Consider the following 17,394-nt stretch of genomic DNA (forward strand, 5'->3'; position numbering starts at 1 on the left):
GGAGCTGTTTTTCCCAGTGCTGCCTATGAGTCCCATCACTGTCGTCACGGTAACACAAAAGAACCAGAAGTTGGAAACAGAGGAGCTTAAGAGAGATCAGGAGGAACTGCTGGATAATGTGAGTTTGAATGGCAAATTACATTATATATTATTATAAATTATATATAGGCTTAAAAAATATATTAATTGCATTGTGAGACATTTTATTTAAAAAATAAAAAAAAATACAGTAAGAAATAAAAAAAATCAAGTTAAATATCTAAATGTAATTAGATGATAATGAAATATTGAGCATTAAAAGTTCTTGATTATCCTGAATTTAATTAAAAAAAAGCTAAATATACACTACCTACTTTTTTTGATGTTTTTAAATGAAGTCTCTTCTGCTCACTAAGGCTGCATTTATTTAATCAAAAATACAGTAAAAAATGTAATACTGTGAAATATCATTACAATTTAAAATGAGTTTTTTATTTGAATATATTTTAAAATGTAATTTACTCCTGTGATCAAAGCTGCATTTTCAACATCATTACTCCAGTCTTCAGTGTCACATGATCCTTCAGAAATCATGCAGATATGATGATTTGCTACTTAGAAAATATTTATTATTACGATCAATGGAAAACAGATGTGCTGCTTCATAGTTTTGTGGAAACTATGATTTATGTTGTTGTTGCATTTTATTTTGGTGAAGAATATGACCTGGATGTGGTTATAAGAAATTCCCCCGTTTATTCTGTAAACTGTGAATTACTCCTTTTGGTGAATCTAAAATGTATGTTAAGACGGCTGACACATGTGATATCTCGTTGCAGTTTGTCAGTGGTGCTAAAGAAATCTGCTTCACGCTGTGGAGAGGAGGATATTGGGCCGATTTTATCAACCCATTGTCCGGGAAAGCCGTAAGTACCTTTATCTCTGTCGAAACAGACGCTTGGAACCTAGGGTACATTTTCACGACAACAATGTACTAAAAACGGAAATGTTTTCTTTTGCATTTTTCGCATACAGTCGATAATGTTGTCAAAACTATCCCAGTTCACACAGATTCGTGAAAATTAATAAAAGCTTTGCTTTATTCTGCCAGGCCAGTAGATAGCGGTCACTTTGTAAAGAAACACTATGCGCCTTTATACTACGGGGCTGTTGAATGCTGTTGATTAACGTTCTAAGGTGTGCAATTATTTTCAGGGAAACGCACGGCTAAAGTAGTTCCAGACAGGTCTTAACTGCATTACGGTTCTGTATCACTTCGCCAAATGATTTCAGTTACTTCAAAAGGTCCTTACAGCCTACAACCACAAAAGAAACAAAACCCACAACGACACAGACCAAGCAAATAAATATAGTAAACTATAGGATGAGGATATATAGGATATCATTGTTTTTGCCACAAAATATGTTTTATTGTGTCCTGAAAGAGTATCCTCTCTCTCTAACATACAGACTCGCACTCACACAGAAACGTTTTGTCAGTGCTGCTCTGAGTAAAATGACTCGTCTGCGAGGTAAAAACTGTGCAATTCTTGAGGTAGATAAACTTATAGTTTTGTTTCACTATTAGTAGAGAGAGTGCTGCCGTGAGAGAGGCACAGACACTCAGGCAGGCTAATTCACATATGCTCTCTCTCTCTCTGCGTTAATAAGTGCGTTAATAAGTGCGTTAATAACTGTATCAACGGTGTTACTCTGCTATCAAGGCTCAAGCTTCTGTTACTAGTTCTGAAATGACGGTTTGGAATTAGCAACAGAGGCGTGGAATGAGATGCTTAAGAAATTAGTCCAACACACAAGAGTGTTTTAAGGACAAAAACTCAACAAATGTCTTGAAATACACCAATCGAAACAGTGTCTTGAAGTGTGGTAACCATAGTATAAGCTGAATAATTGACGACGGGCAATTGAATTCTTAGAAAATAACGCACACCTGAGGTGGTAATGCGGCCACGACGCGAAGCGGAGTCAATTATTCCTTACATATACACGTGCATGATGTCTCCCGTTTTCAAATTCATGTTTTTATAGTTTACGCATAGACGATAGTGGTATCGTTTTCAGAAAACTTGCTTTTTGAAACCTGTTTTCAGAAGTTTTTCATTTTCAGGCCCCCAAAATGCTGTGTAAATGAATGGCCAAAAAACAAAAACAGTTTTTAGTTGAAAACGGTGTTGTGTAAACGCCCCCTGAAAGGTTTGTGTTCATCCATCTATAAGTGGCTTAAAATAATATTTAAAAATTCAGAACATGTATTTTTCTTCTTGCAGTTTTTTGGCGATCAGACGGCGGACTCTGTTCTCCAGCAAGATGTTCAACGTCATGCTGGTTTTCACATCGAGGACCTGGCGTCGTGTACGGTCATACGTCACGTATCAAAGGGGACGTCTACTTTAACACTGATCACTAATGCACCTTCCAACAGTCTGATCATGGAGAAACTTCTTCAAGGACACTCCAGCTCTTCAGAGGAAGGCGACTGATGGACGGTTTCAAACCAGCTCAATATTTCTACCAAAAACAAGTACTGTTTCTTAACTTGTAAGAGAGATTCTGAATGGCAACTTGCCGGTTGTGATGTTACAAAAATCGTGCTGTTGTGAGCCGATTCAGAAAACACAAAGCAAAAATGCAAATTTATTTATAAAATATGAACACTTACAATAAAGTTTTGTCTAAGTAATACACAGTAAAACATTTAAATTCAGGTCTGAAACCACATGGTGCTTTTCAACACATCAGCCTTTGGTCACACCGTTGACTTGAGAGAACGTACAGTCGGTAAAACATCATCTAGAGTCGGGACGTCTGAAAGAGAGGAAACTGGAACTCAACTAGTGCCACAACATTAATGTCTGTCTAACAGTATGATTTAGGATTTCATGATTGAAGTAGTGCACTAGAATACAAATGTACTGTATGTACGTTTCATTTGAGTTTGACTGACTCTTGTTGAACATGAATAAAGTTTGGTCTCACCCAGTGTTTGCAGAAGTTGAAGTATGAACGAGTGGAAAACTGGAAAGAATTCCTCATGTTCCTTTAGCTTGACAATGATACTGTGGAAAAAAAACAAAGGTCACTATGATAACAATAGCTGTCTGTTGTTCACCTGCATTTAAGTTTCCAAATGATGCACTTTTGTGTAAATTGTTGCTCTAAAGAAATAAAGAACAGAGCCTCTGATTTTAAACAAAAAACATTTTAACAAAAAATATTTTATTCTAGCTTCATGCATTTTTTTCAATCAACTCTTGAATGTAGGTATTAAAAAATATATATATATATATTTTGAACAATAAGCTGAGAAAATCATTTTTTTCCCAAAGACTACAACAAGCATAAGAAATGCTTTTATCGCTTGTTTCTGCTTTTTTGCCTGTGTTTTGATCTGGAGAGTCCCTACTCTTTCAGAAAATGCTTAATAGCGCCCCCTACAGTGTAACAGAAAACACAAAGTGGGAAAATTCAGTCAACGACATAGAAAGAGTAAAGATTAGGAAGGTTTATAAACAATTTATAAATTGTTTACAGCTGATGTAAATTGATTCACTTCAATGCTTCAATTTATGTAAGAAGGGTGTATTAAAATAAATGTTAATTACTAGATTAGATTTTTTTGGTAACACTTTATTCTACAGTGTCCTTATTACACGTTACTGTAGTAATAACTATAAATTATGCATAATTACATTCAACTAACCCTAATCAAAACCCTTGTCCTAACCCTATAGTAAGTACATGTCGTTAATTATTAAAACTTGGTACTTAAATGTAAAATTACACTGTAACATGGACACCTTAAAATAAAGTGTAACCAATTTTTTTATATTTTTCATTATAACTGTAACAATATGATTAATAATGAACAGTATATTTATGAAATTACTAACTTAGATGAGTAAATGCTGTAAAAAAAAAAAAAAAAGAAAACCTAATGCATTAACTAATTTGAACAACTATTTTTTCCCCTCTTACAGTTTACGCATGGAATTAAATGTGAAAATTCATATTTATAGTTTTTTTTAAATAATTTTTACATAAATTGAAGCATTGAATAGAATTCAATTTAGATGAGAAGTTGGTCACACGTTACAATAAAGTTAAATTCGTTAATACTTTAGGTTTAAAGAACAACAGCATTTATTAATCAGGTAAATTTATTAATTTATACACCTTGAAATGTCCAGAACATTAACAAGTAGTGTTGATAAATGATGGGAAGAAAAAAACTAAGGCATTAGCTAATGCTAACAAATTGAACCTTATCATAAAGTGTTGGCTGCCACATAGTTTTACCAAATAGTTTTACAAACATTTAGTGCTGCATGATTTATCACACTATAAAAATACAGAATACTGTATATTATATATACTTATATATATATAGAAAAATTACATTGAACTTAATCACTTAAACACGATTGTTAGTACGATTATGAAATTGCAAAGGCTGCGATTATTTAATGCGGTGTAATCGTGATAAATCCTGCAGCCCTATTCTGCATTGAGCGCATCAAAAATTCTAACAAAAAATGGACATACCTGTCAATGTCGCTGCTTTCCAGAAGGCCGTAGAGCTCCGGACTGGCGATGTTTCCTGACTGGGACACAATCGCAGCTACCTTGTTGACAACCTCGCTAGGCGGCGCTCTATCATCTATCACGAGATATGACAACATTAATTCAGAGGATGAGGAAGCTCACGTGTCATGTAGATATGCTCAGATCTCACTGGAGGCTTTCATAAATTTCAGTCTCAATACCCAAATCCAGAACATCTCTGAGGTTCCTCATGGCGTTGTTCATCTCGCCCAGCTTAGTGTAGACCTCATTCATGCGAGGATAGATTCCTGTCAGGGACGGTGCGTCAAAGAGTTTCTGGAAGTGGGCAACCATGGACTCCAGGGTGTGTCTAGTGGGACTCCGCAGAACCTGAGGAATGTGGTAAAAATCATCAGCTGATGGATTATTAAGAACGCTAAGAGGAAAGTTGCATTTAGGAAAAGTACCTTGTCATCTGATGCCGTCTCATTGAGAAGCGTGTCAACGATAAGCATCAAGTCTTCCACTCGGATGGAATCTGAAGATGTGGTTATGCTGCCCTCGGGCTGCCATGGCAACAACCTCTTCTCCAGTCTGACGAGGGCACGATGAAGATCCTAGTAATAAACCAAACCAATCACATTCAAACCCAGTGATTTCCTTCTACTGTAAATGTGCGGTCACATTAGCAATATTTCTGTGTAAGCTGTGTCGCTACACTAGTGACAATCTACAATGTACCTTTTTTGCCTGCAAATTCTAATTTTAATTTAACAAAAGGTGTGATCACATTTACCGTTTTTCAGCGAATTCCGTGGGCAAAATCTGGTCATTCTTTTAGGATTCTATGTGATTTTGTCAGTCCAATCAAATGGATTGAACATGATTATAATAATAATCAAGTTCAATTTACAGTATATATAGATTTCCCCACACAGATTTCACCAAGTATTCAACTGGTCCTGATTGTAAAGATTCCAATTGAAATGACTGCATTTTGCACAAGAAGATTTGTCGCATGATAAATCTGACCACACTTTTAGATACCACACTTCACTTCCTGTCTACTCACTGACCTATCATAATAAAAGGCAAAAACGCCAAAAATACATCTTTAAAAAAAATAATTGCCCAAAGGTTTACTAGATTTTACTCACTGCTAGAGAGGTTAGTTGTTGGCTCCAAACTTCCAGGGTGGGAACAATCAGCTCAAACTCTGCCTCCCAGCCGAGATCTAGGTTAGATTGAACACGCTGCCTCAGCAAACCCAACGGAGCCCTCGGATTGGTCAGAAAAGTGGTGATGTCATGTAGGATCTGCCAGATAAATCAGATCATAATGATGTCAGCAAGGCATCGGCTATGGGATAGTAGCGCATGTCATAATATGGTATGTTAAACAGTACACATTAAACAAAAAACATTACTGTCACATGATCTCATTTACACCAAAGTTAATGTCAGCAAGTTGTATACTAATTTCTTATTTTTCATCAGACCAATCAAATTAATCCAAAATACAATTTATTTGTCACATTGAGTTGTGGGATACATAATACTACAACTGTACCTAGTTTTATAATGGTGTGGTCACAGTAGAAATATTTCACAAAAATTTAACCACCAAAAAATGTCCATTGTCTATTGTCAATGGCACCACTCATACAGAAGTCTCTTTTAAACCAATCAGCTTTCTGTTGGTCTGTGCAGTGAATTTGTGTAAAAACTTAAACCTGATGCAAAATCTGCAAAGGGAAATCTTTCGCCCTCTGGTGCAATTCCAGATCGTGTGGATTCCTATTAAAATGACTGGATTTCACCCGTGAAAATTTGCCAAACAAAGGTAAATGTGACCACATGCATACTGCATACAGTATGCCAAAGAGTAGTATGATAATATGCTGTTTCTGTGATAAATATGAGCAAATTTAGATAGGAATCAGATTTTTAGTTCACCTTCTCCAGTTTGTTGGCAGATTCAGCCTGTTTGCATCGAACTTTCAGTGCAGAAATTAGATGACTGACATTTTGAACTCCGAGTTCCTTACAAAGATCCTAAAAAACAACCAGAAACATATAAACCTATAAAATCTGATTCAAAGCAGTGTAATTTAGTATCATTAAGAAACTATTATAGCTTTTATTCATATATTGAATTTGTTTTTATTTTCATATTTTTCGTTAGTTTTAGTAATTTTGTGCGATTGTCATTTTTATTTTTTAATATGACTCTAAAATTTTTAGTTCAGTTTTAGTTATTTTAGTACTTCAAGTTAACTAAATGAAAAAGAGAAATGTTGCCTAAATAAATGTTTGCTTAAATAAATATGTTTATATTTTAATCCAGATAATGTTTTTTTTTTTTTTTTTACGTAACAGTTATCTATAAAACCCTGATTCTAAGCAGCTTTACTGATTTAGTTGTGCATTAACTAAAAATGTAATTTAAATAATAATAATAATAATAACAATATATAAAAATTGCAATTACTGGGTGAGCATTTTTAATAATAATTTTAAAAATTATTTTTGAAAATTTTAAAAATCAATAAAATAAAACAAAAATAAGCCTCCTCAAAATAAATGAAAAATAATTTGCAGGGTTATCTGTGTTCAATGACTTCCAGTTGTTCGCAATTACTAAACAAATTCTAATTTGAAAATACATATATAAATTAAAAAAGTAAATACAAATCTTCACACACCATAAGGTGTCTCTTGCAGGTAGATGCGTCCAGGTGCTGGATGCCGGTGTGATCCGTGTTTAGCGTCTCAGCCGAGTCCTGCGTGTTGAGTGCTTGAGATGACCTGTTCAACAAGTAATTCATTAGTCTGATTATTAGAAGAACAGTGTTTGTTCATTGCAGACCTTACCTGATGTTGCTCTGCTGAATTATTCGGTCCAAGCGTCTCAACTGCTGTTTGCAGGTCTTGAGTTCTTTTACGGTGGGTCTGAAATATGTAACATTAAAAATGTCACCAAATGAAGATATAAACCAATTGTAACAGTTGGGTTCCAGAAGTAAAAACTCCATTCTCTCCATAGGGAAATTGATTTTTAATGATAACTTAAAAACTTTTAAAGACAGACCTACTGTGATCTAGAGCTACTGTTTCAAACTAATTTTAAAATTATCTTATTAAACAGTGGAATATTTGGTGAAAAACTACATTAAAAAGAAAAATGTGTCAAAAGAGCTCTTTAGCTCCACCCATTCCCAAGAAGCACTGCAAATGAATTTTCAAATCAAATTTTGTAATGTTTTGATTCACTTCATAGCTGGTTGGTTTGGTATTAATGGCTTATAACGCTTTAACAAGGACTTTTTTAAAAAATCCCTATGGTAGAAATGAATGGAAAAAATACATCCGGAAAAAGTGAACAGGCACTGTTGCAATCTATGGTAAAATCTCAAAAAATCTGGTCTCAACCTGGACTCCAGATCTTCTTTTAACCGCTGGATTTCGGTCCTGAGTTCTTCTCGCTGGGCTTTGGTCTCCTTCAGCTGCTCCTGGTATGACTGCAGCCATACAAACCATGTTTATATGGACAGAGAACAGAAATCAAACACTTATCATTAATCATACCTTCAAAAGGGCTTTATAGTTGGAGGAAGAGTCAATGGCAACTTTCTCCACTGTGGATCTGCTCTTCTGGGAGTTTGAGGAGTCCTTCTCTCCCGAGCTGCTTTTATACAGTCTGCAGGAAAACAAGACTGATGTTTGAGGAGCTTTAAATCAATAATTACAATTAGAAGAATTCATACACTTACTTTAATTCATTACGTAGCTGTTGCATTTGGGACTCGTACACATCAATGATGTCCAAAATCCTTTAAAGAAACAAAAACAGTGTCAACTTCTGCAAGCCCAGAAACAAATGGCCTTTCCTCTCGCAACAACTGTGTGATGATTAAAAAATATATATAAATATATAATGATTTAAAAATGATTAAATATAAAAGTCAATATTATTAATAAAAAAAAAGGGCCCAAGGCAGGGTTACTTTTGAACCAATGACTTCCAGTTGTTCGAAATTACTAAAAAATGTATTAAAAATTCTAATTTAAATAATAATTATGAAAATAAAATATAAAAATAAATATAATGAATTAAAAAGTGAAATTTTTATTTTTTTTTAATATTGAAAAAATTCTAGTCTATAGTATAAAATAAATTAACCAAGGCTAATGATTTCCAGTTGTTCGCAATTACTCGGTGAGGATTTTTAATAATAATCATTTAAAAAAATTTATATGATCTTTGACTCCTTTTTTAAAAATTTAAAACATTTTAAACAGTACAAATAAGCCTCCCCAAAATAAATAAATAAAAATAATTTGCAGTGCTATTTGTGACCAAGTGATCTAATTTAAATAATAAATATACAAATAAAATAAAAATATAAAATATTTTATAAAATAAAAATATTAAAATCATAAATATAAGTACAAAAAATAAGAATTATTTTATTATTAAACTAATATTTAAATTATATGTATGTAATTAAAAATATATATATATATATTATAATAATTTTTGAAAAAATTAAAAAAATAAAAAATAAAAATAAATTACATTTGACCAGCGACTTCCGGTTGTTAACATTTATATATAGAAATTTATAAATTATTTTTGAAAATTTTGTAAAATTCTAATCAATAAAAATATCAATAATAAATAATAAACAATAATAATGGTAATAATAATATTAATATTGCCCAAGGCAGTTACTTTTGACTGATGTCTTTGAGTTGTTCACAATTACTAAAACAATTCTAAATAATAGTAGTCAAACAGAAATGCCTATAACATTTTAAGATTGTATTAATTTCCATGACATAAACACACAGCTATAGAAATAAAACAGCATGTGTAGAAACTGCTGATTGTAATTTCTGCCGAATTTCTGCCAATCCCATGATCCACTCACTGCTGGTCGGTGGTGGAGTTGTGTCGGGCTGATCTGCGGTGGATCTGTTGGAAGGCCTGGTTCTGTCGGGCCACACGTCTCTCCTCGTCCCGCACAACGTACTGGAGCTTCTTCTGCAGATGAGATACCTGCTCCTTCTCCTGAGAAAGCTTCTGCTCCAGAGATTGCCACCGCTTCTGCACAGACAACAACCAACAACCACCATTAATGTACAGCTTTTCAATGGCCAATACTGACATCTAGAAAGCAGATCATTTAAAGGTACAACAAGTGATTTCTGAGAAACGCTGTCGAAAGTGGATCGGACCGAGAACCACAACATACTTGTAGCCAATCAGCAGTAGGGGGCATGTCCACTCATGATGGGGGAGGAAAGAGAGTGAGCAAGAGGGAGATTTGAAGAAAGACTGTAGAAAGAGAGATGGCTGAGGTGCTGTTTCCACCTGGTATTAAGATGTGTTTTGGTCAATCGGATTACAAGTTGGTGGGATCTAGTTCATAGCCACATGTGGGAGGAGGAAATAAGCTTATGCAATTTACATATGGAAAAACAGACAATGGAAAAACACACGGAGAGGAGCAGCTTTTGTTTCTGCTCTGATAGCCGCGAGACCTCGCTGAACGCGATGAGTATGTGTTAGAAATCAGAAATTGTGAGAGAACATTGTGCTTAATACATTTTTTGTTTTTAAAACTTGGGTCTTCAGCCAATAAAGTTTAAGTCCTGTCTGGCTAGCATGCTTCCAATTAGGGCTGCACGATCGCAATTTTATCGCACACGATTTGGCAAAGGCTGCGATTATTTTATGCGTAGCTTGTCAGAGCTGTACGGCTCTGTGATCAGTAGTAAATGCTTCTCCATCTGAAAGCCAGAGGGCGCTCTCGGGCAGAAACTGCAAATGTGCCTTGCTGCCGAAGTAGATAACATGCGTCATTCCAGGAAATCCTATACATTCGCTGTAGCTGAATAAACAGAAGATTGAAACGTTTTGATTGATTAAACATGATTAATAAACACACGACTGTCATATTCTGTGTAAGAAGCCACTTCATCTGACAGAAGGATGCTCAACTGTCGTTATGAAGTGAGTTTGGAGTAAAACATATTATTAAATGTTTTCTTTTGTTGGACAAGATGTTAATAAATGCTTCTCATGTCTGGGAAGATGTTTGACACGCGTTGCTTTTTCAAATGCACATTATAAGCGATTCAAACTTTCAGATGTTTTCAGATGGATTAGCATTTGGAGTCATAATTCATTGACAAGCCACGCATAAAAAAATAATTGCAGCTTTGCATTTCATAATCACACTAAGACAAATCGTTTAAGCACGGTTTCAATGGGTTTTTTCAAATCGTACGATTAATCGTGCAGCCCTACTTCCCATAATGTTTAAGCATTGAAGGTCCTTCCCATTCAAAATTTTTCGCACATTAAATAATAAATATGACCTCACGTTGTGTCAATCACGTTTGCACACTTCCTCTGAAACTTTCCTCTGTCATAAAAAATCTGATTGGCTTCAATTTTTTGTTATTCGCATCCGTAGCAAGCATTTTGAGAGGTATTTTGAAAATTCAGAGCCACCGTACAATCCGAAATGCCATCTGACAAGTCAAGTTGATCCACTTCATCTCACAGCACAAAGCACTGTATGACAAACAAAGTGAGGGAATACAAAGAGATGGAATATAAAGACCAATTTCCTCTTTCTTTTTCTCTTTTTAAGAAGAGAGACGATGACAAAATCATCCTCACTGCTTGAAGACTCCATTTTGTACTGTTTTGCGAATTTTTTCACAACGGATTAATTAATAGGCATCAGACTCAGTTTGCAAGGTTTCTGTGCATAACAAATTTTTAGGATGACGAATACGAAAAAATACGAAAATTTTGGACTCAATCAGTGTGGAAGGACCTTAAGTCAGTAGGTGGTCTTTTGCGGCTGTTTGAACACACTCAACCCCATATTTGACTACCTCTGGAAGTGGTCGAAAGTGGACAAGCTCAAAACACTTTACACCACGTTTACACCTGTATTTAGCGTCGTCCACTTGCGATCCGATCGACCAAAACGCATCTAAGAAACAATACAAGCCTAAGAAACAATACAAAAGAGAAAAGGTAAGAAGAACATCACTGGAAAACGAAGGGTTTTGATCAGCCATATCGGAAAAGCTTGTATACACTCTTATACTGTATATACCCTTGTCATTTGTTAGTCATCTTCGCTTTATTTTTCACAAAGCATTATTTTGCTTCGCTTCAGCTATGATAAACATCCACTTTTGCATTGTGTGTTTGTGCACTTTGGGGGAGGGGCAATGAAGGTAGGGGAGTGTTTGTTTGGGTTGATTTCAAATATCAACATTGTTTCTTAGAAATTGCTTACTGCACCTTTAATGCATGAATACCTCAGCATCTTTCTTTTCCTGTTGCAGCTGTTGGAACTGGCCGTGCTGTTGGGCTGCTTTACTGATGTACGAGTCCTCTAGGTCTTGAACTTTGACCTTCACCCCATCCAGGATGCCCTCCAGCTCGGCAGCCCTCTGAGACTGATGGGCGGCTCGCGCCTGATGCTGCTGCACTTCCTCTCTGAAAATGACAAAAGCATCTTCATGTGCTCTTTGCTAGTTTTTGCACTTCCAGTTTGCATAAATCAGCTGTGTTGTGGAATGAGCAGGGAACACATCTGTCCTGTCAGCTGATCTCATTTCCCTCCGCTCATCTCACATTATATCACATTACAGCAGGTGGTCAGCACCACTACCGTTTACATTATTGAGCATGTGCTTGACAGAAGTGACATGTCCAGGAGCCTCCTTGGAGAAACAACATGTGCTAAACAATTCAAAAAGAGTCATTTGAATATCTATAAAAGAAAGGAGTGAAAAACATGTGTAGGTAAAGTAAATGTCTCCCGGTCACATTTCACCCCAAAATGATATTTTGCATACAGAAAACAAAGTCTACTTTTTTAAGAGAACAAGGTTTTTTTATTGTGACATTATTTTAATGAAAATGATCATCCCTGCAATGTTTTTATATATATATATTAAAATCAACATAATTTAAACTCAGTACAACATATTAAATGGCTTAAAACTCAATTGAATTTAAATGTATTTTATTTTATTTTTTTGCATTAATAATGAGAATTGTGATATAAAAAATAATGTCGCAGTGCAAGCAATTGTAATGGCTCCAAAATAATTTTCATTATTTTCTTAATGCAAAATATAATTTACTAATTAATTCACTTGATTTAGAGGTAAAATGTGATCAGGGAAGGTTTTATTAATATTCTTTTTTTTTTTTTATTAAAATAAAAAATAAATTTAGTACAACATGTTCAAGTATTATAAATAAATTATAATTTTATAGTTTTCTTCATGTAACTATTTTTAATTATTAATTAAACCAATTTTTGGTTATGGTCAATCTTTTTATCTGATATAAATCATGAAAAGTAGACTTTAATTTTGGCATTACAATACTGTGAATTGGGGGAAATGTGTTTACTTGTCATAGAAATAATATCACAAAGCAAAAAAAAAGAAAAAAAAAGCATAATTTTCTTTAAAGAAAAAATATATATAATTATGTGTTTTTTTTTTATTTCAATGTGAAAAATGACTCAGATATGGTAACAGGTATAGTTAAATTTACTGTACTAAATATATTTTGTGTCAACTCAAGATACAAACATCATAAAGACTCAGGTATTACTGCTGATTACTGCTATTATACATTACAGGTATAATAGAGCACATTAATTATGCATCTATGAATGCTAGACTCACTTTAACTGGCTGTTGGACTGAATGAGCTCTTGAATTAGACCCTGTCTCCTTTCAGAATCCGACAGCATAGTCTTCAACATCAAGCGGAAGTCAGACGCAGACTTACGCTCTAACAAAACCAAATCTAGACAACAAACACACAACATCACAGAAATGTTGGTCAATAACGATAATTATAAATGATTTATTTGGTAATGTTTGATAACAAAAATGATGACTGACATCATATATCTATACTGTTTTTGTTTGATTATGTTTTAATTATTTATCAAATTAAATTAAAACCCTAGAATATTCACTTTTAATAAAAAAAACACTACTATTGGCCTTTTATCAGCATAAAGATATAATTTTTTTTATAATTTTATTCAAAAGAAATCAAACATCTAGTATTTGCTGATAATCATTTATAAAAATTATATTAAAAAATATGTCAATTTGACCAATATATAGTATATATAGTCAGCAACATATTGTACAATAACCAACTGTAAAAACAGCTAAATATTGAATAGACATATTCAATCACTAAAAATAGTAAAATGTCCAAATAAATGTTATTGAATTATTAAGCTCAAAAATTCATTTCATATTTAAATTATATAATTATAATTATATATATATATATATATATATATATATATATATATATATATATATATATATATATATATATAACATGAAAATATCAGTGTAATTTTTTAAAACATTACCTGCAAGGTTCTTGTTCTCTGTTGGATCTGCAAAGTTGACAGGTTTGAACCCATGATGCTGCAGCAACCTGTTCACAGCGTCCCACTCTCTCTGCTCCTGCTGCAAGAGCATTGTAACATGTTATAGTGACATGTGTTATTACACAGGACCTCATGGCATAAACTAATGCATGCTGAAACATCAGAAATAACTGCAAACATATCTGAATAGTCTCAATTTTTCTACCTGAAACTGGCTGTAGGTCCACAAAAACACATATGTTTTGTCCCTGGACTGCAATGCTGCAGTCAAAACTTTTCTATCCATCTTTACCTATGCCAATAACACATGAGCTATAACACTATTTCAAGCATCTTCTCGTGTCTTCCACCTTTCCTCCGACCTGATCAGCACTGCAAACACCCTCTTATCCATCCACAGCAGGTGGAGGGAACTGACACAGATCGGATTACTATCCCTCCTATCAGAAAGAACAATAAGAAACACCTCCACATGATGGAAAGAGAGACTGCTCACCTGCTCCATCCTGAGCTGAAACCCTGTAAGAAAAGAGATGCATGTTTAGTTTGTAATGCACCTGGATGGAACTGCATTTACAGACATGCATTGATTAAACTGACATGAAATTGGTTTGTGAATTTGTGTAAGAGGTGTAAGGTATTACCATGGTATATGTGTAACTAAAACTCATGTTCAAACTAACAAACTTACTAACAAACAAACAAACTAGCTACTACCGTTAGTACTATTCTATATATATATATATATATATATATATATATATATATATATATATATATATATATATATATATATATATATATATATATATATATTAATTAAACCAAACATGGTATACCATAGTACACAAAGTATAATCAGTAGCCTATTAACTGCAGGAAAAACAGTCAGTGTCTACAAATGCGGTTTGAATGACATTTACATTAAATGTTTCAAGCTAAATGATTATAAACCATACCTTACAGCACTGACGATTAATTACTAACCTATTACACCTTCAATTTACCATTTTATAAACGGAGAAACTCTGTTGTTTCAAATAACAGCGGAAACTGACATGGACGAAACTCTTCCCGGATTTAGACCAATAGGAGTACAGAATGATTAAACCACGCCCATTACGTATTTTGCGCCTCAGTACTGACGTTTCCCTCTTAAAAACAGGCTTGTATTGGTAGTAATGTTACTAGTGTCCACTAGATGGCTGTAGAGACTGAGCTTTTGAATATGGACAACAATTAAAGCGATTTAAAATGTTTTATTTTATATTATGGAAATATATTGTACAATATTTAATAGTATTTATTTATTTATTAATAATAATGTAATACTAATATTTAATAAAGGCACCAGTTGGGATTTATTGGGGAATTAAAATGCCTTGTTTGATAATAGCTGCCACATATGAAAATGGACATGAAAATGCAAACATGACCTGCTCCATAATCAGTTTTAACAGACAGCATTATTGAGCCTCTGATCTCATTGCACTTCCAAATTTACGGATCTTGTGGCATTTCATGTTGCTATTTTTGTAATGTGCAGCCATGGTTTGGAAAGGGCAAACCCATCTCTGGATGAAGGTCAGCATACAAATCTCACCACTATCTGAAAAAGAAAGGGAAACAGAGAGAGAGAGAGAGAGAGAGAGAGAGAGAGAGAGCGTTCAACATATTTGCACAATTCATGTCTAAATCCATTCAGAAATTTACCTTAAAATGTCCATGAGCAACATCAACAGAAGATATAAGAACTTCCAAGCAGCAGCATCACTATGTAGGAAATTTACTAGACAAATATTTTCACAGCTGTAAAGTAGCAATAACATACATTTGAATTAATTGTGTATTATTTTAATACAAATTTAAATAAAATAAGCAATTCAGGTAAGATAGGTCACATAGGTAATAAAAAGGTTCAAATTAAAGGGTAACATTTTGCATATGAAATAGAGTTAAGTCAAATAGGTATATACGTATATAACGTAACTTCTTCAAACCGCTTCAGACTGAAATGATGTGGAGAAGCCTCGAGACTCTGAGCATGCGCAATTACATTCCCGCCTTGGACGCGTCATGAAGAGGACGCATACTATTACGTGAGTGAAATAATGGTAATGAATAAGAAATATTAGGTTATACATGAGATAAAAGATTGTCATATTTAAAAATATGAGTTTTGTCAGCATGAAAAACGTACCATATCGCAATCCCTGGGGCGAAAACTTCCTTTCCTGAGGCGAAATATGCCTTGACTCTGAAAAAGTGAAAATTACCAGGGTAACGATAACGTTAACTACACAAAAGTCCCCAACGTTATTACAATTATTATCGCTGCGGCTGCTGTGAATTAATTAATATAAGGCCTCCTTCAAACAGTGAATGTCAGAGTTACATCCTATTTTAGAGTAGCTATTCTGTTACTTGTTAATTTACTAAGTTATTCACTTCTTTTCAGTGCTATGTGAAAATTCTCCATGCTTTTATTATAGTAAAAGTGTAATCATGTTTTTTGGAGGATTGATTACCATTTGTATAACTACAGTTTTACTACAAAAAACACTGTTAAACTATGGTTAGTGTAGCAAAACCATGTTTAATTTGTGGTTGGTATGGTTTAACTATAGTAACTAGGGCTGTGTATCGTTCAAAAATTTTCGATACCGAGACGATACCGATACCTTGACTTCGATACCGATACCTAAACGATACCTTTTTCGGTACCAGTTTTATAAAATATGTTTAAACAAGATTACATAACCTCAAAAAAATCTTTGGTTTTATATTTTAACTTTATTGACTTTTTTTCAGACTCAAAGACTCATCTCCTGAGCCACTGCGGGGAATAAAAAAAGCACAAATTAAAAAAATTTACCCAACACAATAAATCAGTGCAAATAGTTTTAATAAAGTTTAGTTTTCAATGCAAAAATTAAGTATGTGAGGCTCTTTTTAAATCACTCAGCAATTGTTCTTCAAAAAATTAATTATTATTAACAAGATCAAAGCGGAAGTAAGAGTGACGCAAGTTCGTTGCGTCTTACCGTGAAATAAGAGTTCTGTGTCTTTATTAAAATCAACACATTAATGATTCATCTCTCATCCACCCGCAATAAATTTGAATGTTATTATTTTTTTTTTTTATTACTTGGCCCGACCCGCAGATTATCCGCAGTATCAGGAGGACGCTGATACCTCTTGTATCAGAATTGTTCTTGAATTGTTCGCGTTCTGGAGCCAGAGGCAGAGTCATGAACCGGTCGCGTGTTTCCATAGACTTGAGGGACGAACGCTGATGTAAAGCTGCTGTGTGTTCAGGGGCGTAAATCGCGGGGGGGACAGGGGGGTCAGGACCCCCCCCCCCCATCTGAGTGCTGCCC

At 34.1% G+C, this 17,394-nt stretch overlaps 2 protein-coding genes across 10 annotated transcripts in view; one reads left to right on the forward strand and one right to left on the reverse strand.

Annotated features, from left to right (window-relative positions):
• Positions 1-2,855, forward strand: part of mmadhca (metabolism of cobalamin associated Da) — a 4,886-nt gene extending 2,031 nt beyond the window's left edge. For 2 of the 4 annotated variants that reach the window (XM_067395962.1, XM_067395963.1), the window contains exons 6-8: positions 1-118; positions 819-905; positions 2,268-2,854. The exon at positions 1-118 is cut by the window's left edge and continues 4 nt beyond it. In XM_067395962.1, the coding sequence (XP_067252063.1) occupies positions 1-118; positions 819-905; positions 2,268-2,480 (418 nt within the window). In that variant the 3' untranslated portion in view covers positions 2,481-2,854. Of the gene's footprint in view, positions 119-818; positions 906-2,267 lie in introns of all 4 variants that reach the window. The other 2 variants (XM_067395966.1, XM_067395964.1) reach the window with 1 other exon arrangement.
• On the reverse strand, positions 2,671-15,093 carry cep70 (centrosomal protein 70). 6 transcript variants are annotated; one of them, XM_067395959.1, is made up of 17 exons: positions 15,022-15,093; positions 14,511-14,533; positions 13,994-14,093; positions 13,281-13,404; positions 11,892-12,072; positions 9,476-9,651; positions 8,315-8,374; positions 8,130-8,241; positions 7,974-8,062; positions 7,416-7,493; positions 7,247-7,349; positions 6,498-6,596; positions 5,700-5,858; positions 5,010-5,159; positions 4,764-4,932; positions 4,543-4,657; positions 2,895-3,056 (listed from the first exon to the last, which is right to left on the reverse strand). In XM_067395959.1, the coding sequence occupies exons 2-17, from the start codon at positions 14,517-14,519 to the stop codon at positions 2,897-2,899; spliced, it is 1,884 nt and encodes a 627-aa protein (XP_067252060.1). In that variant the 5' UTR covers positions 14,520-14,533; positions 15,022-15,093; the 3' UTR covers positions 2,895-2,896. The 6 variants fall into 6 exon arrangements, with proteins under 6 accessions (XP_067252061.1, XP_067252060.1, XP_067252058.1 ...); XM_067395957.1 differs by having other exon boundaries at positions 15,002-15,088; XM_067395958.1 differs by having other exon boundaries at positions 14,974-15,083.
• Positions 15,094-17,394: the final 2,301 nt, after the last annotated feature.

Source organism: Chanodichthys erythropterus, chromosome 10, assembly GCF_024489055.1.
Source record: "Chanodichthys erythropterus isolate Z2021 chromosome 10, ASM2448905v1, whole genome shotgun sequence".
Lineage (NCBI taxonomy): Eukaryota > Metazoa > Chordata > Actinopteri > Cypriniformes > Xenocyprididae > Chanodichthys > Chanodichthys erythropterus.